Raw genomic sequence first — 26252 nt, forward strand, 5'->3', positions numbered from 1 at the left:
GTGGGCTCCTGTGAGCGGGTGCGGCGGGCAGGGCGGGCTGCCCGGGGCGGATGCGGCGGCCACTGCCCTCGGGCCCCGCGGCGGCCCCCAGGCGTGAAGGCGAAGCGCGAGGTCCGAGGAAGCGAGGCCGGCGGCCGGGGCCGAGCGAAGCGGGAGGCTGCGGCCCTGAGGCTGGGGGATGCGAGGATAGCAGGCAAAAGAGGAGGATGGTGGCCCGGGCGCCCGGGAGAGAAGAGGTGGAAAGTGACAAGTCGGGTGAGCGCGGGGCCGGAAGGCTGCCGTGAGGCGGCGAGAGGAGGGCTGGGGGCTCGGCGTCCTTCGGACCCGGCAGAGCCGCGGGGCTTAGCGGCCGCCAGGGCGGCGGAGCTCCTCTTGCGGTTGGGGGGCCCGAGCAAGCGCCGCGGCCTGCTCCCCTTCGCTCCGCGCTCGTGCCTGACCTGAATTGGCGAGGGCCTTTCCGCTGCACGTGGTGGACCGGGAGGGTGCCCAGGAGCTCTCTGGGAAGGTGTTCGCCCTCGGAGGAGCCCGTGGCTAGAATTACTGAGAGGGTTCCTGCTAGTACTCGTTGGGCTAGTGTTGGGGTGAGGCTGCTGCGGGTTTCTGTGTAGCTCCTTAACAGGAATTAGGTCCTTTATATAAAAACAGTTGTGTATTCTCATATAGCTATTAAGGGAAATAAAAGTGGATGGTTTCAGTTTCTTATTTTAAGTGGGACTGCTTTTTTCTTCTCAATATAAAGTCTTTTCTGGTTTTTATGTTTTTATCAGCCAAGGAAAAAAAAGTTACTGAAGCCTCAAGTGATGATCCACAGCCAGGGATTGACCTGGTAAGAAAGGAATCATTAACCAGTTCGGAATCTTTCCAAACAGTGGAGTGCAGTGAATTTCAAAGTATGGCTTTCTTGCAGTCTTTGGGTCAGGAAGGTTTGGTAGAAAGTATTAGAAGAAGAATTCGAATTAAAAATCTTAAAAGCTTAGAAAGCCCACCTCTCAAAATAACTGAAAGTAAGGCTACACAAAATATTAAGGTTGAATTCCAAGATGAACTGTGCAAGAATACTTCAAAATATTCTTGTAACAGCTTGTCACCTGGAGTGGAAAATAATTCCACTTTAAAATTACGTGATTGCAGTTGTTTCCCCCATTCCAAGGGTTGTAGTGATGAAAATAACCTTTCATATAAACCTGATGGTGGATATATGCAAGTATCAGAAAATTCCTCGAAGTTAAAGAAAGAAAACCTTAGGAGTCTTGCAGATAAGAGTGACACAAGTAGCGCTCCTCAGCTTTTACAAACTGAAGAAAACTTAATGGGAATAAATAAATTTTTGCTTGAAGAAACTGATTTATACCAAAGTAAAAGTAATGGCTTACTTTCCTGCCTTCAAAATGAAAAAAATAAATACTTAATAGAGGAGAGCAATGTTGATAGAAAACCCAGGAAAATGATGAAGGTGTCTGGAAAAGGAGATGAAATGATTATTGAGATGAACTTCTCTAATGTGTATAACAAGTCTGAGTTGGTGTTACAAGAAAACCAAACAAGTGCTGAGGGTAAAGAAACAGAGACTTTAGAAGCTAAAAAAAGTCCTTTAAAGGTTTTGAGAAAAATAAGCCATAATACATTCTCCCCAATGGATCATTTAGTAAGTCTTCCAGAAACAGCAGAAAAAAAAACAAGTCCTGAACATGATGTAAATGCTATGTTTCAGAAAACCATTGAGCCACTTTTGGAAGAAGAAACAAAGACTGCTTCAGAACCCTTAGGATTTAAACGCATGGAACCAGAGGAGTACTTTAAGTTGATGCAAAGCTCAATAGTGAAATTACCTAGTTATTGCCATCTTACTGAAAAGGGATCTTCACGGGAAGACTTGAGAAATGAAGCTGAAGAATCGAAGTTAGGCTGTCACAGAACAATACCGATGACTGGTAAAAGAACTTGGCCTTGTTTTTCATGTGCTAGAATATCTCCCCAGTGTTGGAAAAAGTCTTCCTTGTCAGATTCAAATAACTTTCTTCCTGAGTCTCAGGAAAGTTTTAGGCAAGATGATTTTTCTAAACACCAAACAAATCAAGCTCACTTAACTGATTCTAAATTATCATTACAAAGTACCATAACAGAAACAAACAGTGAATCTTCAAGTAAAGAAAAATTGGATTCTAATTGTTTGTCTTTAGTCTCTACAGTAGAACCTACTTTAATGATTATAAAGGAACCCATAATCGATGATAAAAAGATAAAGTCAGAGGAACCAAGAAGTGGGTCAGAGGTAGTTGCTAATACTACGGAAGATACTCAGCTAATTAATGTGTCTCAAAACTTAACAGGAAGTAAAAAAAAAGATAGAGGGAATTTAACAAAATTTAATTTGACAGTGGCTTCCCAGGATGGCCAGGAAGCAAATAACTCTATAGGCAAAACTATGCATCGAAAAGCATGCATTGCTAAACAAACCCTTGTGGTTCCAGACTTGGTTAAAATACTGAACACAGGACGGCTGACTAATTTTAAAATTCCGTTACTTAAGAATAAAACAGGAAAAAAAAAAATAAATGCCAGATCATCAGAGAGAGAAGCATGTAGTCCCCTAGAACTTCTTGACAACTTCTCTGGAGCAGAGGTAAGACAAAATAGGAATAAAGAAAATGTCTCTACAGTAACTTCAGGACCTCAATCTTTGAGAATACAAAATAGTGTAACTCCAGTGCAAGCTAATTCTGACTCCTGTGGCTGCAAGAATTCCTGTAGTATTTCTTCAAGCTTTTTAAAGCAAGGTGATGATAATAAACCATCCAACTACATTTCTGAACCAGGCAATATTATTTCAAATAAGGAAGCTATTTCTCTGAGAGTTGAAAGAAATACTTTTTCTTGTGATCGTGGGTATATAGAGAAAGGTCCTGCTTTCTGCTCTAATGAACAAGAATCTTTCAAATCAGTTTCCTCTGAAATAAGTGGTAGAGATATGACTAAGAACTTTTCAGAAATTAAAATGGGGTTTCCAGATATTCTTAAAGCATATGAAGATGATGTCCTCTTAATTGATGTCATTCAAGATGACCCAGATCTCTTTGGGGTCTCCAATGAAGGGGAGCTCTCATTTACTTCAGAGTTCCCTATGATAAACCAGGAACCCAGTGTTGCTGAAGAGCACCAATCAACAGACTCTAAGCACATGGAACTTCCAGAAAAAAAAGAACCAAGCGATGACTTGAGGTATGCATGTTCAAGTATGCCTTTTGGTGCAGATTATTGTTGGGGGTTTCAAAAGCACTTTCTGCTCTTACATATCGCTAATTTATTCAGTGATCATTGAAGCTCCATTATTTTTTTTAAACCCAGTTATTTACTAAATGCAGTACAGCACATTACTCCTGAGACCTGGAAATGTCATTATGCTAAAACTTAGAGTCAAAAACAATTCTGTATATCTTGGAAATTATAATGGGGCAGATTAGCTGTTCAGAACTTTATGGTTTAAGTAGCTTTTTAAATTACTAATATTGCTTTCAAAGTAAATTTATTTTCCTGTTTAATTATTACAAATATGTGGGTATACTTTTATTTCAGCCATGTTACTTATTAAGAACTATGTATTTTAACTCATTTTCTGTGGCTTCCTTCTTAGATAAAAAAAAAAATTCATTTTTTAAGGAACATAGAAGCCTGAGAAAAGTTTGACCTGTTTAGGACTTGAGAGTAGAATCAGAAGTTAAACCAGTTTTCAAAGGAAAATAGCATTTTCTAATGGTTCTCCTTTTTAAGGTGATGGTTTTATATGATGATTTAGCCTGAGGCAATTTTAAATGGAACCATAATAACCTTCATGCTCAGGAATTTGATCTTTTCTGGTTGGTCCAAATTTTATATTATGTCATATTTTACTAAATTTTTATGATTCTTTAAGATCTAATTTATATAATATTTGAATAATAGAATGTTTTGTAAACAGACTCAAAGAAACATGAAAACATTTTCTGCTAAGATTCACTGCTACATGACTTAAATCTCTCTGGTATTTATAAAACTCAGTTACTTTTGTGATATCGTAGTCTTCTTGATGTTCTTAGTGTTTCAGGAACTTGTAACTTATCACCAAATAGAAATAAAGAGTTTTATTATTTACTTTTAGTGATGTAAAAATGAGGTAGAATTGATAACCTGCCCACTCTGAAGACAGAAAAAATAAGATGACAGGTTGTCAACTTGTACAGGGTCACACTGCTAATAACATAATCTGGATTTGATCCTAGGCCTGTCTTGTGAATTAGTCCTTTGGGGGAAAAAATAGTGGTTCTTACTTGACCTTTATGGTTTTTATGGTTTTTTAATCTTCTTGCCACCTATCAGCTATGAGACCTTTAAAGGCAAATCACTTTGCCTTATCTATAAAAAAGGGAAGATACTTGCTTCCTCTTCATGCAAGTTAAATCAAAGAATGAATTTTGGTTTTAGCATGGCACTGGGTGAGGAGTAAGGGTTCAGTAGAAGGTAGTTTTTGAAGGTGATTTTAACTCTTGTTATACCATGCCTCCTTTGAGGAATACAAATTAGAGCAAATCATGTATTCAAGAGCAACATCTGTTAGCTAAGAAGATGCTGACAATGAGCTACCATCAAAGGTAGCGAGAACTGTGGGCAGGAAGTTTGTTTTCTGTCCTTTTTTCTTTTTTCTTTTTTTTTTTTAGTATAATGGCTGATTTTGAAAAAGTGATACATGTTCATTGCATTAAAAGTGTAAAAGTAGGAATCCTACCACCCCAAATAACAAATTAATTGCTAACAATTTGTATTCATCTGGGCATGTAGTTAAATACTGTTTCAGAAAGATTGTATCATGCCATTTTTTTTAGTAAAAACATTTACTTTTATTAACTCTTAACGTGGTGGGGGGAACTAAAGCAAAACTAAAGGGGATTGCTAAAACAATACACTCTGTATCACAAGAAATTAGTTTCTAGGGGTGCCTGGGTGGCTCAGTTGTTTAAATGTCTGCCTTTGGCTCAGGTCATGACCCCAAAGTCCTGGGATTGAGCCCCAAGTTGGGCTCACTGTTCAATGGGAAGTCTGCTTCTCCCTCTCCTGCTCCCCTGCTTGTGCTCTCTCTCTGTCAAATAAATAAATAAAATCTTTTTTTAAAAAAAGGAATTAGTTTTTAAATGTTTGTTAAGTTAATAAGAAAGATTATTTAAAAGTTTGAATTTTATCATGACTTTTAAAAATTGTATTCTAACTTCAGACAGCAGCATTTGCTTTTCTGAGGTGAAAGATGAATGTAACAAAGTACACTTTGCTTTTTCTCCCAGTCTTGCCTCCAACTTTTTTGTTTAAAAAAAAAAAAAAAAAAAAGTTAAGCCTTGTGTCATTGACATTCTCTTCAATAATCTGAATTCCCAAAGACTTATTCTTAATTATGTGTTTAAATTGATTCATTCCCTACTACCAGTCCTTTTACTTTCCTCTAATATTGACTAGTTGGCTAGATTTCAGAGCATTTTTTTTTTTCCAAAAAGAGTTCATAATTGCTCTGTTCTTTTAGATCTTGGAAACCTAAGAATGACCTGTCTAAGAAAAAATTTGGTATCAAATTTTCAGTTTACATATTTCCTCTTTACAATTATATAATTCCTACCTGCTCTCTGGCTTTGAATGTTGTGGAAAAGTCTGAAGCCAAACTAATTCTCCATCACCTCTCTCTAAACTGCTGCCACCACTTCTGCCACCACTGTTGTCATCTTCTTTCTCCTTCTCTTCTGTGCTGTCAGTTGTTTCTCCTATTTTCTATCTTGGGATTGGTAATTACATGTCAGTTTTTCCCAGTCGGGATGAACCATTTTGATTTGCAGTATCACATTTACTTAAGATAATTTTTCTGATTGTCTTTGAACTTCATTCCTCTTTATTTCAAGTGCACCAGTTATACTTTTATTGGATTTTTTCTTTCATACTGCTTCTGAAATTTTGGAAATTGAATATTTCCTCAGTAGTTAAATTTTTTCTGCAATAGAAATACCAGTTTTATAATCATGCACAATGCTACCACAAACTTAACGGGGAAGAATGGAGGTATGGTAACCAGAGGGTCTGCTAATAGTTGTGCAAAGAGTTGTTAATGGTTCCAGAATTAAATGAAGGTTAAAATATAATTTCAGATTTATCCCTTTTGTCAACCAGTTGCTAGTTCATATACTATTTTTTTTCCTCACTCTAAGACAGTAAGAGGTTGAAGCCTGTTAGACTTGAGTTTGCATTTAACACGAACAGAAATTAAAGATGGGAGGCTTAGGCTCAGAAGCTCTGGACTGCCTTATTGTTAAAACAGGTGGACAAAGCTAAGTTGATTCAGTTGTTGGGGGAAGTGTTCTCATACCTGGTTAGGGAGATTTTGTAAGATGTTTAAGTTATGTTAGAATGTCTGTTCATTGTTCTCTACAGTGGGTGAAGCCCGTATTAAAATCCAAATAATTAGAAACATATTAGAGCTAACTAACACTTGAACTGATAAGCTTGGCAATGTATATTTTGTGAAATTGATAAAACTTTTGAATTAGCCTATAAACATGGTTGGAGATTTGAGAATGTCTGTAATAGCAAGTGGACTTAGAAAATAGAATTAACTTCCATCACAATTTTATTATATCCTAAAATTTCTGTTGAGTGATCTACAATGGATCATTGAGATTTTAAGAATCTGCCAAATATTCAAGGGAATTATTATGTAGCCACAGAGGAAAAATCAATGTATCTGAAACAAAAATATACAAACTGAAGTACTAAGAATACTAGTAGTTTAGAAAAGAGGGATGAAAAGGCATCTTAGAAAAGTCAAAATTTCTACTGATCGTTGAAATTTGTATTGATTTATATTTAACAAAAGGGAAGAAGGAAGAAGGTTTGGTGGGGGAAGAAAAATAAGAAAAGGTGGGCAGAAGATAATGGTAGATATGAATATGGTTGTGTAGGACAAATTATGAAGCATTTTCCCGACTTTCAGAGTTAGGAGCCCTTTCTGTTCTCATAGCACCTTTTGCTACCTCACTTACGGCACTGATTTTATGATAGTATAATTTACATCTCTCTTACCTGTTAAATTGTTGGACTTCCTGAGGCTAGGAAATGTCCATGTGTTATTTACCTCTACAAGCGCAGTCCCTCATACTCTGAGGGAATTAAACTTTTAATTTTAATTTCTACTATAAAAGGCTATTCCTCAGGCATCTAGATTTAAATATATATAAGTGGAGTCAGTAAATCCATTCTTTGTAAAGCAAATAGATGTTGATGAATAGTAAGGTGATGCCAGATACACCAGTAGAATTGATTCTGGTGATCAGTGAGAATCAGTTATACCACATAAAGAGCCTTGTACATTCTGGAGCTGGTAATAATAAACACAAACTTCTAACACAAACACAAAAATACCTGGGACCAAGGTCATTCAAGTGACTCACAGGTCATTCTTTCTCACCCTTGTATGTTTGGACTCTAGAGTAGGCTATCTTTCAGGATGCTTAACTTGCTCCATTCTCCTTTTCCACTGCATGTCTGAGATACTCTACAGTGCAAAATTTTACACTCAATTATCAAAACTGATATTTAGTGTCTACCCTGTGCTAGATACGCCATTTATTTCACTTAGTTTCAACCTCAGAAGTATTTTACTATTTTAATTTTTTATAGTTGACATATAATGTTATACGTATGTTATATAAATTTCAGGTATACAGCATAGTGACTTAACATCTCCATACCTTAAGCTGTGCTCACCACAAATATAGCAACCATCTGTCACCATACAACACTATTACAGTATCACTGACTATTTCCTATGCTGTGCCTTTTAATCCCATGATTTATTCATTCCATAGCCAGAAGCCTATATCTTCTACTCTCTTTCACCTACTTGTCCCATTCCCCTACCCCCCCTTCCTTCTGGCAACCATCAATTTATTCTCTATAGATTTGATTCTGCCTTTTTTTTTTTTTTAAGATTTAATTTATTTATTCATGAGAGAGAGGCACAGACACAGGCAGAGGGAGAAGCAGGCTCCATTCCATGCAGGGAGCCTGACGTGGGACTCAATCCCGGGTCCCCAGGACCACACCCCGGGCGGAAGGCAGCGCCAAACCACTGAGCCACCCGGGCTGCCCCTGATTCTGCTTTTTGTTTATTTGTTTGTTTTTTAGATTCCACATACGAGTGAAATCATATAGTATTTGTCTTTCTCAGTCTGATTTCACTTAACATGATACCCTGTAAATCCATCCATGTTGTTGCAAATAGCATGTTCATCCTTTTTTAATGCTGTGTAATATTTGTGTGTGTGTGTGTACCACGTCTTCTTTATCCATTAATCTATCAACGAATACTTAGTTTGCTTCCGTATTTTGGCTAATGTAAATAATGCTGCAGTAAACATAGAGGTGCATATATTAGTGTTTTCATTTTCTTTCAGCACTAGCATTACTGGATCATATGGTAGTTCTATTTTTAATTTTTTGAGGAACTTCCATACTGTTTTCCACAGTGGCTGCACCAATTTGTGTTCCTACCAACAGCACACAAGCGTTCCTTTTTCTCCACATCCTTACCAACACTTGTTATTTCTTGTGTTTTTTATTTTAACCATTCTGATAGTTGTAAAGTGATCTTTCATTGTGATTTTGATTTGCATTTTTCTGATAATCAGTGATATTGAGCATCTTTTCATGTGTCCATTGGCCATCTGTGTGTCTCCTTTGGAAAAATGTTCAGTTCCTCTAAAACTAGCCATCTTTAAAATTAAATCAAAGTGTTTAACATTCCAAAGGACACAAAGCTATTAACTTAGTAAGGGCTAAGATCTGAACCCAGGGTAATATGCTCTAAAGTTTGTCTCCCCAGCCCAAAACAGACTGCTGGGAGAGTGGCATTTTGGTTATTTCTTTGGCTTTAATTCGATTATAGATTGCCAAAGAATAGTAATTTACTTTTGATCTCTTTTCTCTCCTATCTCTTCCCCTTTAAAGTGGCAGGTGTTGATGCTAGAGGGGTTCCTGGGTGGCTTCAGCCTGGGTCATTATCTCAGGGTCCTAGGATTGAGCCCCACATGGGGCTTGCTACTCAGTGGGGAGTCTGCTGCTTCTTCTCCCCCTGCCCTCCTCTTCACTTATGTTTTCTCTCTCTCTTAAATAAATGATAAAATCCTTTTAAAAAGTAATAAAATGGCAGGTGGGGCAGTATGAAGAAGTGCCATTCTGATTTTTACTTTTTTCTCTTTTGGACCACATAAACCATTGTTATTGTCTTTGCCAGAATATATGGTATTGTACTTGATGGAGTGATCGTTTGTAGTATCAGGAGACCTACTACTTCACACCATGGCATCAGGTTAGGCAACCTCTGGCCAATGAATTATCCGGATATGTTTCTCTGCTTTTGGCCACTAATATTTGCAGAATAATTGTAGTACTTTCAAATTAAAGCAATATACTTGCTATACCTATTTATGGTTTTGTTTTACTTGCAAGAATAACCTATGTGTATGGAGCTATACCTATTTGAGGATGTAACTTTCAGGTTAATTAGAAACTGCAAAGCACCCCTGTTCTTCTCTGTTTGAGTCACTTAATTATATTCATGCTATTACTTTAATATCTCACAATTTTTCCTTCCTCTCAATTCTCACTGCTACTGTCTTATTCATCTTTCTCTTAGAGTATTGTAATGAGCTTCTGATTAATCTTCCTGAATTCTCTTAGTTTATCCTCCTTCATAGTGATATTCCGAAATAGAAATTGATCTGCCAGTGACAACTACATTGCTTCAGTGGCTTTCAGCCACCTGAAGATAGTCTAAATTGCTTGGCATGTCTTTTTAAGGCTCTTTAGGGGATTACATCTACTTTCTCTTTGACAACTATGGTTTTAGGAAGGAGGAAAGGGGAGCAAAAAAGCTAATGAAAGATAAGCACAACAAGCAGTTCACTGTTTTCACAATATGTCATGTACTTGAATTCTTTTGCATATGTTTCTTTTTTTTCTTTTTTTTTTTTTTTTAAGGTTTTATTTATCCGAGGGAGAGAAAGAGGACAAACAGGGCTAGGGCAGAGAGAGAGGGAGAAGCAGATTCCCCACTGAGCAGGGAGCCCAATGGAGAGCTCAATCCCAGGCCCTCAGGATCATGACCTGAGCCAAAGGTGGATGCTTAACTGACTGAGCCACCGAGGTACCCCTGCATGGGTTTCTTTATCTGGAAGTCCCTTTTTATTCAGTTATCTTTCAAACCTCCTCTGAGCTGTTATTCTAGTAATTTGTTCCAGTAGTTCCCTTGGCATATATCTCAGTATATCCTTTCTACTTGTATGTAAGGCTTCTTTATACTAGGAGTTCCTAGATAGAAGAGAGGCATCTTCATTTGGGTCTCCCTAGTGTCTGGCCAGGAAAATGTCAGGTGCTGAGTATATGGAGAGCAACTAGACACACAGAGGCTTTGTCCTCACTGAGCTTTTGATTTACCAAGAGAGGCAGATAGTTAAGCAAGTACAGTCAGATATGATTGCATGTTGCATATTGAGAAGTACAAGATATTTAAGACTTCCTGGTCAAAATGACTTTAAGATGAATATTAAAGGAATTAGCCAATTGGTGAAGAAAAGTAAATAGAATTTTTTAAAAGATTTTATTTATATATTCATGACGTGGATGGAACTGGAGGGTATTATGCTGAGTGAAATAAGTCAATCGGAGAAGGACAAACATTATATGTTCTCATTTATTTGGGGAATATAAATAATAGTGAAAGCGAATAGAAGGGAAGGGAGAAGAAATGGGTAGGAAATATCAAAAAGGGAGACAGAACATAAAGACTCCTAACTCTGGGAAACGAACTAGGGGTGGTGGAAGGGGAGGAGAGTGGGGGGTGGGGGTGAATGGGTGACGGGCACTGATGGGGGCACTTGACGGGATGAGCACTGGGTGTTATTCTGTATGTTGGCAAATTGAACACCAATAAAAAATAAATGTATTATTTTTTAAAAAAGATTTTATTTATATATTCATGAAAGACACAGAGAGAGAGGCAGAGACATGGGCAGAGGGAGAAGCAGGCTCCTCACAGGGAGCCCAATGCGGGACTCAGTCTGGGAAACCCGGGATCACGCCCTGAGCCGAAGACAGATGCACAACTGCTGAGCCATCCAGGCGTCCCTAGAATTTTGTCACAGATGGAAGAAATAGCCAATATAAAAACCCACAGGGAAAGACCTGTCACAACTGAGAAACAGAAATAGTGTCTGGTGGCTTAGAGTTCCTATGGCAAGAAATAAAGCTACAAAACGTGTGGAAAGCTCAGTCATTAAGGGCTTTTCAAATAGGATGACCATAGAATTTATTTTCTGAGCCGCAACTTTTGAGAATGAAAAGAGGAATTTTTAATAATATATGCCAGGACAACAGGCATAAACTGACCATCCTAGATAAACTGGAAGTCATCGTGAATTTGAACTTTATCCTAAGAGCATATGGAGATTTGCCAAAGGACATGATGATTTCAGACAGAGATGGGAGTGTATTTGAGAGAGATTTAGGACTTGAAAAATTGATTAATCTGATTGGTTAATCAGAGGTAGGAGTTAAGGATGATACCTGGTTCCTCTTATTTCAAAGAAAGGCATTACAACTCTCTGATATGAAGGAGAAGGATTGGGGATGTGTTCTGGTCATGATGTAAACATGTTGAGTTGCAGAGACCTTTGAAATACTAAAATGGAGACAAGTCTAAATAAAAGAGGAAAAGAATTAGGGGAGGAGATTTGTACATTAGGAGTCTTCTGTTTGTATTATTATCTTCTCATTCTTTAAACTATATATTTCTGATTGTTTCTAGATCTTATGTCAGGGAGCAAATACTTCATATTTTCCAAAGACTGTAAAGAATGATGTTTATAAAATGTTTTATTTGGTTTTTCTCTTTCATGAGAAGGAAGTAATCCTGAACCAATTGGCATTTGTAGAGCTGTAGGATAGGTTTAATAAAGCTAACTTATTAAATAAAAAAAAATGGTAGGATTATGGTGTTTATTATATTTTATTCTGTGTACATTTATGTATTTATTTTTTTTTAAATGGAATCATGTTTGGCCATTTGTTTTTGAATTGGCTCCTATGGATGTAGTTTTCATTTGTTGAGCCTATGCTGTTGGTTTTAAAAACATTTTATCTTATTTAATCCTCATAATAACCTCATAGATAGGTGATAATTCCCATTTTACAGATACGGTTAGGTTAGACTCAAAGGAATTACATAATATTGCCATAGTTGACACAGTTAAGTGGCAGAACAATATCTGAAACCAGGTTGGTCAAGCTCTGATCTTCATACCCTTGACCTTTAGACCACATGTTGTCTTCAGAGATTAAGAGATTACAAAAAAAAAAAAAAAGATGATTCAAACTGTTCTCAAACTATCTTCCTTTTACACTGGCAGTAAAAAATATATATACACATACTTTAGAATAGAAGTTAAACATCAGCTCGTATTGGTGTAATAGTTTAAAATTGTTTTGAATGCTTGGTATATGTCATCAGGTTCTCTCTGAGTAACAGTTTGATATGGCAGCACTCCCTAACAATTGTGGTATATGTGTGTGATTAAAGAACCAAATGAGTACTCTATTTAGGTGTGCTGGATTCTGAGCTCCGTGCAGAAGACCTCTATCCTTGGAGGACTTAAGCTGATGTTCACCAGCTATTAAAGCTGGTAATATATAATGTTTAGAGAAGTAGATCTGTGTAGAATCTGTTATAATGTTCAAGCTCTGTTTGCTTTATAGTAGAAAACTTCCTATACTGGATCCTGGATTGATGAAGTCAGAGATCTGTGCTTCTTTATCAGCAGGTAAAATTTGACTTTTTTGAAATATGCAATATTGAAGTATCTTTTTGTATCTCTATTCAGGCCTAATCAAATGAATTAAATAGGAAGCTCTTCATTTTAGAGTCTGTTAACTATATGTTTTACAGTTTGTCAGTTTTCCTCAGTTTTAGTTGCTTGGTTGGCAGATAAGATTTTGAGAAATTTTCCATTTGATTAGTTAGTAAATAACTTTGTTAGGTTTTATCTACAAAAGAGATCATTGACCTTAGAAACTTTTGTGGCTGTATTTTGAAATGGAAATACATGTTAAAGCTTTGTCACATTTTAAATCTGAATCTTTTTAAGAGTTTTTATAATTAACAGTTAATCGTAAGTTTAAATACCTGGATCTTTACTTCACAGGAAATATTTTCAAAGTTAATTGTATTTTGATTTTCAGGTTTTAAAAATATATTGAACATAGCTGGGCATAAGAAACATTCTTACATTTATCTTGGTATATCTCAATTTTGTCCTAATGCCAATTCTTTTTATACTGTATAATGGAGTTACTTTGAAAGAGAAAGAGGAATAATTATATAGTTTGCTGAAAACTACTTATGTTTGTCACATTGGACTTTAAAAGAATCTGAATTTTAACTCATTTTTAGAACAGTCTTTGAACAATTTAGTCGTTGCACTGTATAAAGCTTCTACAGTTAAATATTATTTCTTTTCAGCAAATGAAATTAAACATGATTCCCAAGGAGAAAACATTTCCTTAGGGAAAGTTACTAATGAGACCTATGGAAGTGAAAAGCTAGGAGACTTCAGTGAAAATGTAAAAGGTTCAGACTTGGATGAAAAGGTACTAGGAAATCTTGCATTTTCTTATTTCCTAATCTAAATGGTGGTGATGCTAAAATTCATCTTAATAGTGCTGTCAGTAGTTCAGACTTGGATGAAAAGGTGCTGTGGAGAATCTTTTGCATTTTCTTATTTTTTGGTCTAAATAGTCGTAATAGAGATTCATCATAACAGCATGGTCAGGTGATAAGTGTCACTACTTTTTATTGAGTAAAAGAATCACATCATTCTGCCCATAGGATATATTGTTTGATCCTTTGTACAAGCACACTGTGAACAGGTATCCTTTGTCTGGGAAAGTGCGATGTTTAATTATGTATTTAGCCTTTTTTTTTTTTTTTTTTTTTTTTTTTTTGTATCCTGCAGTGGGTCTCAAACCTATGTAAATCTAAATTGTTAATATTTTCCTGCCTCATTAAACACAAAGTACGGAGTATCATTTGATCTTTGAAGCTTAAGAATATCTTAGTGCCCCAGGACTGTGATGTACACATCAGTTAACCACAGATATGGAAGGCATAGAAATTGGAGCTAAACCAAACTTGATGGTGGAACATACCACTGGCATATGATCTGGGGAAAAATTAGATTATTGAGTTTATTCTTGTTTCCTGCCAGAAAATGTGTGTGATTGTCTTAACCTTTTGCATAATTTAACTGACTCATATGCAACTATTTCATATTTTCTTCTTTCTCATTATTCCTCCTTATTTATCCTCACAGCTACCAATCTAGTTTTCTACTTCACCAAGAAAATTGAAGTAACTGGAAAAGAACTTCCTAATTCCCTACCAATACATTAGCCCCCTTAACCTGCATCTGCTCCCAAAATTCCACCTTCTCTTCAATTACAATAGATGATCTAGCCAAGGTTATTCCTTCCACCTGTGTGTTAAAGTCCATATCTTAAAATATTACTCCAGTAATTCTTCTTTTATTATTGGATCATTCTCATCAATATATAAACATGCTGTTTATATATTGATAAATATCTAAAACATATATATATCAAACAAAACAACAACAAAAGTTTCCATAGTCCTATTTTTCTTTTCAGCTGTCATCCTGTTTCTCAAAAGGCTTATCTATATCCACTATCTCTAGTTTCTTTCCTCTGGTTCTCTTGAACCCATTCCAAAGATATTTGCCTTCATTGCAACCAAAACTATCCTTAAACTCTCCAGTGACCTCCTTGTTTGGAGCTAATGGACATTATCTCAATCTTAATCTTACTTAACCTATCATCATTTTTTGTCAGTGATCACACTTTCCTTGAAACCCTGACTTCCAGGGTAAACATATTGCCTGGTTTATTTTCTGCCTTTCTGTCTGCAACTTCCCAGTTGATTTTGCTGGTCTCTCCTGATCTCCCTGACCTCTGTCTATTGCAGTGACCCAGAACCTAGACCACAATGTGTTCTTTCCTATCTAGATTTGCTCCTTAGATGGTCTCATCCAACCTCATTGCATTAAATGCCATCTCTGTACTAAGACTCTCAAATTTGTAACTGCAGCCTGAACTACTTCTCTGAACTACTTACCTTTATGTCTAGTTGCCTACTGGATCCACTTAGATTTCCAATTAGACATCTCAAATTTAACTGTTCAGACTGAATTTCTGGAACATCTATATACAGCTTACCAGCTTACCTTATTTCAGTTGAGGACACATACAGACTGAAAGCAAAGGGATGGAATGGCTGTTAACCAAAAGACGAGAAATAACATGCCAGTAAAGATGTGGAGAAAAAGGAACTTTCTTTATAGGAGTATAAATTGGTACAACTACTATGGAAGAAAAATATAACAGTTCCTTAAAATATTAAAAATAGAACTACCACACAATTTAGCATTTCAACTACCAAGTATACAAAGAAAACAAATTTTAATCAGAAAGATACATGCATCTCTGTATTCACCGCAGTATTACTTACCAGCATTACACTGAGTAAAATAAATTGGACAGAGAAAAACATACCGTATGATCTCACTTTTAAGTGGAATCAAGACAAAACCTAGAATCAAAGATACAGAAAACAGATTCATGGTTGCCAGAAAGGAGGGGGAGGTTGTGATGGGGCAAAATCCATAAAAGGAGTCAAAAAATACAAACTTCCAGTTATAGAATAAATATATGGCATAAGGGATACAGTGATTCACTTTGTATATGACAGATGGTAATTAGACCTACTGTGATCATTTTGTAGTATATACAAATGTCAAAGCACTATGTTGTATACTTGAAACTAAGGTGATATTTGTGTGTCAGTTTTACCTCAATAAAAAATTAAATAATTTGTAAAAATTTTTTTAAAAACTGAACTTCTGTTATACATCCCCTCCTTATAACAGACCGGTTTTTCCTGTAATAATCCCTTTTTCTGTTAATGACAACTCCATCCTTTTATAATTACTCAGGTTCAAAACCTTAGATCTCCTTACTTTTTCTCTCAGTCCATATCCAGACTGTAAAGGAAGCCTGCAGGTTTTATCTCAGATAATGTCTAGAAACTCTACTTTTCATCACCCCCAATGACCACACAGGCCCAAGATAATGTAATCTCTTGCCTGAATTATTGCAATCACCTTCTAATAGGTTTGCTTCTAATTTTGTCCTCTTATAGTTTATTCTCAATGCAGCATAAGTTAGATAATGTTATTCTTCTGCTTCAGACTGTCCATTGGTTTGTAATGACATTTAGATTCAAAGCCAGACAGAGCCTTTACTACCACGTGCGGTACTCTTTCTCATCTCTTGTACTACTGTCCATATTCTTTTCACTCTCACCATCGGAGCCTCCTTGCTGTTCTTGGAACATACCAAGGCTTTCTCCCACTTCAGGGCCTTGCCCTTGCCATTATCTGCCTGTAATGTTCTTCTAAAAATAGTATAGTTCTCTTACTTCCATCACATCTTTACTCAGATTTCATGTTCTCAGAGATAACTTACCTGGCCATCCAACCTAAAACTTCAGTGTTCTCCTTTCTCCTAGCATTTCTTTTTTCTTTTATTTTTTTTAAGATTTTATTTATTTATTCATGAGAGAGAAAGAGAGAGAGAGAGAGAGGCAGAGACACAGGCAGAGGGAGAAGCAGGCTCCCCACAAAGAGCCCGATGCAGGACTTGATAGACCCCGGGATCACGCCCTGAGCTGAAGGCAGATGCTCAACCACTGAGCCATCCAGGTGTCCCACTCCTAGAATTTCTTAATTCCCCCTCTCACATTCACTATGATTTAACATTGTAAATATTTACTTATGTTTATATCCTCTTGCTAGAGTGAAACTCCATGAAAGCAAGGATTTTTGTTCATTTTGCTTACTACTTCATCTCTAGCACCTAGAGTAGTAGCTGGTACAGAGTAGTGACACAAATAATTGTTGAATGCATACTGTTTGTGAACTCCATTTAAAAATAGTCTTTAAGTGCTAGAAGTGTCCTGTAACACAGATAATCTCACAAGGTACTTGCTTAATGGTTTGGTGATGATAACAACCAGTATGTACTGAGCCTTTGTTATATGTCAGCCAGCCACTGTTAAATATCTAGCAAAGGTTATCATGTTTTATCCACATAATATAACAAGGTGCTGTTCAGGAGTCCCCAAGGCCACCCTCAGATTTAGTGATTTGCTAGAATTTGCAGAGGTTAGCAAAGCTGTTATACTCAAGATTATATTTTATTACGGTGAAGAAATGCACATTAAAATCCACGAATAAAAAAAAATAATAAAATAAAATAAAATCCACGAATAAATCACTCTGTCCATGAGAAACCAGGCACAAGTTTCCAGTTGTCCTCTTCCATGTGGACGCTGCTTACTTCTCCCAGCAAAGATGCATGACAATAACAGTATTGCTAACCAAGGGAACTTACTTGAGGCCTGGTCAGAGTCTTTATTGGGGTCAGTCACATTGGTATGGCTGGCTGCCTGCATGGCTGACCTTAGTCACTTGGTTTCTCCAGACCCTTCAGAGGTCAAGCTGTTGTCACAAGGCCCCCACTGTAAATCACATTGTTTTAGATCATCTGGAGTGACTGAAGGCCCCTACATGAATTGCATTGTCAGCATACACTGCCTGGTCCCAGGCCCCTAGTTAAACAAAGACGCATTTATCAGGCAGCATATTCCAAAGGCTTAAGTTACCTCCAAGGAGTAGGTCAAAGGCTAAACCTTCATTGCACACAGTATAGACAACTCTGACTTGCTGAGATAGTCCTTTGCTGGACATGGGGTGTGTACTGTTATTTTCTTTTGTAGATAAAAGAAACCTGAGATTTGAGTCAGTTTCTTGTCCATAGTCACATAGCAGAGTTCCTTGACACTATAGGTAGGCAAAGTTTTCTTTAAAGGGCTAAATGGCAAATACCTATATGGCTCTGTGGGCTATATAGTTGTGGTTGCAATTACTCAACTCTGCCATTGTAGCAAGAAGCCATAGACCATATATAAACAAATAGTAGTTGCTATGTTCAGATAAATCTTTATTTACAAAAACAGGCAGCCTGCAGGCTGTAGCTTTCCAACCCTTGCTCTTAAGTATTAAAAAAAAGAAGAAGAAAAGAAAAGAAACAGTTTGTACTTTATTTAAAGCTGAGGAAAAGATTTAATCCATTCACTCCTGCAAGCATAGATTTTAGGAGATGTCTGCCAGAATTCACTGAATTTTTAACACTGTAAATATTTTAAAGATGTAGACTATTTTTGGCATTGGCTCTTTTAAAAATAATCTGCAGAATCATTTAGTTGCTTCCTGGTATAGTAAGATTTCTTGGTTTTGCTTAAAAGAAAGGGATGATGCATTTATCTTTCTAATACCATGGTAAGCTTCAAAGTACCAACTCCTTAAAAAAATACATGACCAGGTAATAATATTTATCTTTAAGATATTTGGCCCCCAAGTTTCAGAATTAAACTTTATTCGTATCTCTCACCTTCATTTTAGTAGTTTATTTTTTTTTTTTAGGAGTTTATTAGGTTAACTTCAGGACATATGTATGGCCTAGCACTTCCCTGCATTTATATACAGTTTTCTGTGCATTTTCAGATATACTTCATGATTGATCTTTTATGTATCTGTTAATTTATATAATAAATATGGAATATATATATGCTCTGTTTTTCAGAGAGCTTGTTTTTATTTTGTCTTATATGTCCATTAAACCCAGAATCCATATGTAACAATTTTTAAGTTTACCATGGTAGTAGTAATTGCTTAATGAGTCTAGTTTTGAACCCCAGATAAAATGCTAGTATACTCTTCTGTTAGCTTTTAATTTTGAGATAATTGTAGATTCCCAGGAAATGGCAAAAGTAGTATACAGAGGACCCATGGACCCTTCACCTAGTTTTTCCCTGTGATTACATTTTTAAGTACAGTATCAAAACCAAGAATCTGATATTAAATGTAAGTATATATACTTCTGTGTATTTTAGTAAGTGGGCAGATTTTTGTAGCCACTACTGCAATCAAGATAAAGAATTATTCCATCACTACAATGATCTCCCTTATATTATTCCTCGGTTACACCTTTCTCCTTACCTCTGACATTCCTAACCTTAGCAACCATTAATCTGTTTCCCATCTCTGTAATTTTGGTATTTTGAAATAGATGTAGATTTACTGGAGGTTGTCTAGAAGATTATTAATTTTATTGCTATTCCAAAAGAACTAGCTTTGGTTTTATTGATTTTTTTTTTCTCTATTGCTTTGTTTCTATTTCACTGATTTCAGCTGATCATTATTTTCTCCTTTTTTTTGCTTACTTTGGATTTAATTTGCCCTTCTTAACCTCTTAAGGTTGCAACCTCTTAAGGTCATTGATTTAAAATTTATTTCCCGAGACAATTTAGTGCTATAAATTTATCCATGAATAGGGCCTTAGCAGCATCCCATATTCTTTTAACTTTGAAATGGTTATAGATTCACATGTGGTGGTAAGAAATAACAGGGAAAGATCTCGTGTACCCTTTACCAGTTTTCCCCAATGTAACATTACAAAACCATAGTACAATATCACACCAGAGTATTGACTTTTTTTTTTTTTTTAGTATTGACGTTAATTTAGCAGAGGTATAAAGCATTTCCATCACCACAAGGAACTCTCCTGTTGCCCTTATAGCCATGCCTACTTTCTTCCTGCCTACTCCTAAACTCTCCTGAACCCATGACAACCACTAATCTGTTCTCCATTTCTATAATTTTGTCATTTTAAGAAAGTTACATAAATGGAATCATTCAGTATGTAACCTCTTCAGATTTTTTTTACCCAGCATAATCCTCTGGATATTCATCAAGTTTGTTTCATGCATCAATAGTTGATTCATTTTTATTGCTTAGCAGTACTCCATGGGTTGGGTTACCACAGTTTATCTGAAAGCTCTTTCTTCATTGAAGGACATCCACATTGTTTACAGTTTTCGGCTATTACAAATAAAGCTACTATAAACATTTGTTTACCAGTTTTTGGTGAACATAATTTTAAACTTCTCTGGGATAAATCCCCGTCTGCAGTTGCTAGCTGTATGGTAATTGCATGCTAAGGTTTTAATTTAGGTGAACTCAGATTCCTTTTCAAATCTTTGTTCAGTTCTTTTAGCCTTAGCTGGGCTGTTTGGAGTCTACCAGTTCAAAGATACAGTTCAAGGGTCAGTAAGAAATTAGGACAGAATTTATAAGCAGATTTCAGGATTTCCTTTCTTAGGCTCTCTCTTTCCCTGGATTCCCAGCCCTACTTCCCAGTTTATGACCTTGTCCTAAACTTAGCCTTCTGGTTTGTTTCCATAAGGCAAGTTTTTGGCCTTCCCAAGTAGCTCAACCAGGATCTGCCTTCAAGAATAAAGCTATGAAAGCAAAAGAGTTAGCTAGTGCTTGCTATTCCTTCTTTCCAAGTGGAGAATTCCCTCCAGGTTCTGCCAGCTTTTCATATGTTTCCAGTGGTTTCAAGCAGAGATTTTTATATTTTACCTAGTTTTTACCTACAGGAGGATTAGCCCAATAAGACATACTCTACCATTTCTCAAAGTATATTGTATATCCTTTTTAATTTTATGTAAATGGTAGCATACCATTCTTTACCTTGCTTTTTAAACTTAGTATATAATGGAGTATTTCTTTTCAATGTATGTAATTATGCCTTATTTTTATAATTACATAATTATCTACTGCATGGATATACTCTATTCAACAAGTTCCACTATTAGTGGACATGTGGTTGTTCCCATTTTTTGCTATTTAAATATTGCTGCATTATGTATCCTTGAACATAAGGCATTTTGTGTATGTGCAGGCATTTTTAGATTCTTAGAAGTAGAATTGTCAGATTGGCCTACATAGAGATGGCTGTGATTTATACTTTCAATAACATTGGGTGAGAATGCCAGTTTTCTCCCCACACAACTAACGAACTTAGTATTAAAATTTTTGTCCCATCTGTCTATTTTTACAAGTGACTTTTAGTTTCAATTTGCTTTTCTCTTAGGAGACTAAGCATCTTTTAGTATGTTTAAAGGCCATTTTTAAATGAACTTTCTTTTTATGTGTTTTGCCCATTTTTCTTCTGAGATTTTGATCTTTTTTTACTTGTAGGAACTTTTCATATATTAAACATCCTTACGTCACTCACAGGGAAATACAAATCAAAACTACAATGAAATATCACCTCATACCTATCAGAAGGGCTGAAATTAACAACACAAGACCAACAGATGTTGGCAAGGATGCAGAGAAAAGGGAACCCTGCTACACTGTTGGTGGGAATGCAAACTGGTGCAGCCACTCTGGAGAACAGTATGGAGGGTCCCAAAAAAGTTAATAGAAACTACCCTATGATGTAGCAATTGCACTACTAGGTATTTGCCCAAAGGATACAAAAATACTGGTTTGAAGGGATATGTCCACCTTGATGTTCATAGCATTATCAACAATAGCCAAATCTGGAAAGAGCCCAGATGTTCATTAACTGATGAATGGATAAACAGAATGCTGAATATATATTATATACAGAACAGAATATTATTTAGTCATTTAAAAAGAATGAAATCTTGCCATTTGCAATGACATGATGGAGCTAGAGAATATTATGCCAAGCAAAATAGGTCATATAGATAAATACTCTGATTTCACTCATATGTAGAATTTAAGAAACAAAACAGATGAACATGGGATGGGGGAAGAGAGGCAAACCATAAAACAGACTTTTAGCTATAGAGAACAAACAGGGTTGTTGGAGGAGAGATGGGCAGGGGTATGGGTTAAATTGGTGATGGGTATTAAGGAAGGCATTTGTTGTGATGAGCTCTGGATATTGTATTTAAGTGATGAATCACAAAATTCTACATCTTAAACTAATATTACACTGTATGTTAACTAACTGGAATCTTAAATAAAACTTGAAACTACAAAACACAAAAAATATATTCTTTGTCCTATGTTCCCACACTTTTTCCTATTTTTTGTCTGTTCTGACTTGATTTAGGAGTTTGGCTTTTTTTTTTTTTTTTTTTAACCTTAAAGGAGGTTTTTGGTCAAATCTACTAGTTTTCTCTTCTGATATTTGAGTTATGAGTAATAGAGAAGCCCTTTCCCATTTCAAGATTTAAAGTTTTCTCTTGTATATTTTTCTGGTGTTTTTTTTCTGTTTTTTTATTATGTTTGAATTTTTTTTTGAGATTTTATTTATTCATGAGAGACAGAGAGAAAGGTGGGGGGGGGGGGCAGAGACACAGATATACAGGCAGAGGGAGAAGCAGACTCTATGCAGGGAGCCTGATGTGGGACTCCATCCCAGGACTTCAGGATCACACCCTGGGCCAAAGGCAGGCACTAAACCCCTGAGTCCCCCAGGGATCCCTTATGTTTGAATTTTTATCTTTCTGAATCTAAAATCTATCTTGAGAGAAAGAATGTAGAAACAATGTAACCTTTAAAAAATTTTTTTGATGGATGGCTTTTGTGTACTTTGTAGTCTAGTATAAGAAAATACCAAAAATATTTATATTCACACCTGTTGGTGTGATAATTTATGGTTTCTGCTTTTGGTATCATGCTTAAGTTTTTTCCACTCTTAAAATTATACAAATACCCACCTTTATTTTTTTTGCTATTTTTGTATATTTAAATCTTTACCTAAAAAGTATTTTAACATATGGTGAGTTGGTACCAAACTTATTTTCTACCCAGTTAACTAGCCCATTTTTCTGCTGCCATTTATTGAATCATTTCCTCACAGATTTCAAATGTTATCTTTAATATTCTCAAATTTGTGGGATCCTTGGGTGGCTCAGTGGTTTAGTGCCTGCCTTTGGCCCAGGGCATAATTCTGGAGTCCCCGGATCAAGTCCCATGTCGGGCTCCCTGCATGGAGCCTGCTTCTCCCTCTGCCTGTGTCTCTACCTCTGTGTGTGTGTGTGTGTGTGTGTGTGTGTGTGTCTCTCATGAATAAATAAATAAAATCTTTTAAAAAAATTTCAAATTTGTATGTGTGGAACTGTTCCTTTTGTTTCATTGATTGCTCAGGTCCTTGTACTAATATCAATCATATTGTCAATTATTTGAAAAATAAAAATAGCAAGCAAAATAAAAATAAGGCTTGCTTTAAAAGACCCTAAGATGTATAATAAATTTAAAATATTTTTTTTGGCCATTCTTATATTCTCTTAAGAGTGCTTTAAACTCACGTGATCAGGGGCATCTGTGTGGCTCAGTAGTTGAGCATCTGCCTTCAGCTCAGGTCGTGATCTTCAGGTCCTGGAGTCTTGCATTGGGCTTCCAGCAGGGAGACTGCTTCTCCCTCTGCCTATGTCTCTGCCTCTCTGTCTCTTGAATAAATAAGTAAAGTCTTAAAAAATATATAAACTCACATGATAAAGTAGTTTTTAAAATATATACATTAATTTGGGGAGAATTAACATCTTTACCTTTAATAGTCTCGTGTAGAACATGGTATATTTTTTTTAATATTTTATGTTTCTCAGTTGATTTTTGTAATTTTCTTTGCAAGGGTTAAAAGTATATGCAGTGTGTATCATTATATCATTACACATATTACAGTAATATGTGTTATGTACTTTTAAAAAAAGAATAGTTGTTGGGGTGCCTGGGTAGTTCAGTTGGTTAAGCGTCAGACTCTTGATTTTTGGCTCAGGTCATGATCTCTCAGAGGATTGTGATATCGAGATGAGTTGAGCTCTGTGGTGGGTATGGAACCTGCTTAAAATTTTCTCTCTCCTCCATCCACCCCTCCCTTTATACCTGCACATGCATACTTTGTCTCTCAAAGAAAAAAAAGGTTAAAAGAGTACATTTTCAGTGCTCTCATCACAAGGAGAAATTTCTTTTTCTCTTGTTCTTTTTGTTGTAGCTCTATGAGAAAATAGGTGTTAGCTGCAGCTATTGTAATGATTTCACAATGTATGTAAATCCAGCCATCATGCTGTATGCATTAAACTTATACAGTAATATATATCAATTCTCAGCAAGGCTGGAAAAAATTTTTAGTAATTAAAAAATTTAATTTTTCATATAAAGTAAGAATTTAAATGGTTATCTCTGCTCATAATAGGTAATTTGGGGATTTATTTTCTTGTTCCCTGCCTGTTTTTTAAAAGTTTAATATTAGCATGTATAACTTCCTTATAATTAGGCACGATTCCAGAACACTAATGTGAAATGTTTTGAGTATAGTGATAAATGAAATACATTTAATACTTCCAATGAGAAAAATGAATTTGTTCATAAATACCACCTAAAAATAAAAGTCACTTAATGCTTTTTATCTGAATGAAAACAAATGTAACTTTAATTGTTCATAATAATTTTAAATGCCAGTTTATGTAACTATGGTGTCAAAAGCTGAGAAAATTTATGATTTCTATGAGTTTTTCTCTTAAGCAACAGTGGAATTTTTAAGTCAATATTAGTATTTCAAATACTGTAGAGTTGTTTTGTCAGTTGGCCATAAGCTAGTGGTTTAATTAACATCTAATATATCCCAGTAAACCTTATAGATATGGAATACAAAAATATTCACTTGTACTTTTAACCATAATTTTTTCACAGAGTAGATTTTCAGAAAAGGTGACTATTAAAGAAGAAAAAGAAAATATCTTTGAAGTTTACAAAAGGTTTGTACCATTTTTAATTATGTAATTTTAAAATAGTTACATAATTTGTATTTTGAGTGTGTTTTTCATTCTCTGCTCTATGTGCTTGGGCTACCATGCTGTGAGCCATACATAGAGATTATTAATCAGTGTATCAGGTATACCCAGATGTCAGGGATACTTTCAGTTAGTATAAAGCTGTGACAAAGATTTTTGAGCCATTAAAATATTTTTTGAGGAAGGAATAAGGAATAATGATAAAAGAAAAAAGAATGTGTACATGACCTTTGGGAAGGTAGAAAAGTGTCAGAAATCAGATGAATATTGCAGTTTGCAGGTATCTGACATGTTTGCAGTGATTAGTACTAAGAGTTACAGTACACTCACTTGAACATATGCCAATACCAAACTTAAAGGATACCTTGGAGATCACGATCCATCCTGCATGCCTGTTTTGCTGTTGGGGCAAGGTACACTGAGATCAGGTGACAAATGTGTTCAAGTCCTTTTGTGTTAAGGCAGTAGTTTTCAGTGTGATCCTTTATAGCAGCAGCATCAAGTGGGAACATGTTAGAAATGCAAATTACTTGGTTCCATTCCTGACCTGCTGAATCAGAAACTCTGGAGATGGGGCCCATCAGTCTGTGGTTCAGCAAGGCCACCAGCTGATCCTAATATGTGCTCAAGTTTGAGAACCACTGAATGAAGGAAAAGCCTAGGTGAGAATTAGATTGGCACAGAAACCCAGTATGATCCATGACCATTTGAAATTTTAAAAGGGAAAAAATGACAAAAGTTCCCTTTTTTTCCCTCTTATAGGCATTTTGCTTACAACGAAGTAGTGTCATTGCAGTCTGCAGAGTTTTATCATCAGTTTGGCTCTACCACAATGATCAGGAATGTGACATTGGAAAAGTCACTACATTACTCCAGGCTTTAGTCATTCAATCAAAAACAAAATAATTTTACTAGATAATCTCTTCCATCTGTAAAATTCCATAATTCTTGTTTGTTCTATATTATTGTTCTTGTTTTGTTTTGAGGAATGTGGTGTTGATTGCATATATTAATGATGTCCCAAGTTGGAAAAAGAAGTGATAATCTCTTTCCTGTGTAATTTTTAAAAAAGATTTTATTTATTTATTTGAGAGAGAGCATGAGCAGAGGGAGGGACAGAGGGAGAAGCAGACTCCCTGCTGAGCCACCCAGGCACCCCTTGTGTAATTTTTAAGCTTTTTCAATGCTAACTAAGTTTCAGCTGTTGTAAGTGTGGCACCTTCTTTCTGTTTTTTGTTTTTTTTGTTTTTTTTTTTTTCTCCTCTCTGGCCCAGGGAACTCCAGCTGAAAAAGCTTAATAGAATTATTTTTAAGGTAAAATATTGCAGTATCTGAGTGATTTTCGCCTAAAAACTAAGTTCATTCATAACTATCAGTCAGCTTT

General features: G+C 35.9%; 1 protein-coding gene across 2 annotated transcripts in view; it reads left to right on the forward strand.

Moving 5' to 3' along the window:
- The first annotated feature begins 23 nt into the window (after positions 1–23).
- Positions 24–26252, forward strand: part of TOPAZ1 (testis and ovary specific TOPAZ 1) — a 77978-nt gene continuing 51749 nt past the window's right edge. The window contains exons 1-6 of one of the 2 annotated variants that reach the window (XM_072793567.1): positions 36–255; positions 768–826; positions 1712–3219; positions 12817–12881; positions 13580–13707; positions 24768–24832. In XM_072793567.1, the coding sequence (XP_072649668.1) occupies positions 51–255; positions 768–826; positions 1712–3219; positions 12817–12881; positions 13580–13707; positions 24768–24832 (2030 nt within the window). In that variant the 5' untranslated portion in view covers positions 36–50. Of the gene's footprint in view, positions 256–767; positions 3220–12816; positions 12882–13579; positions 13708–24767; positions 24833–26252 lie in introns of both variants that reach the window. The other variant, XM_072793566.1, reaches the window with a different exon arrangement.

The sequence above is a fragment of the Canis lupus genome, chromosome 22 (genome assembly GCF_048164855.1).
Source record: "Canis lupus baileyi chromosome 22, mCanLup2.hap1, whole genome shotgun sequence".
Classification (NCBI taxonomy): domain Eukaryota; kingdom Metazoa; phylum Chordata; class Mammalia; order Carnivora; family Canidae; genus Canis; species Canis lupus.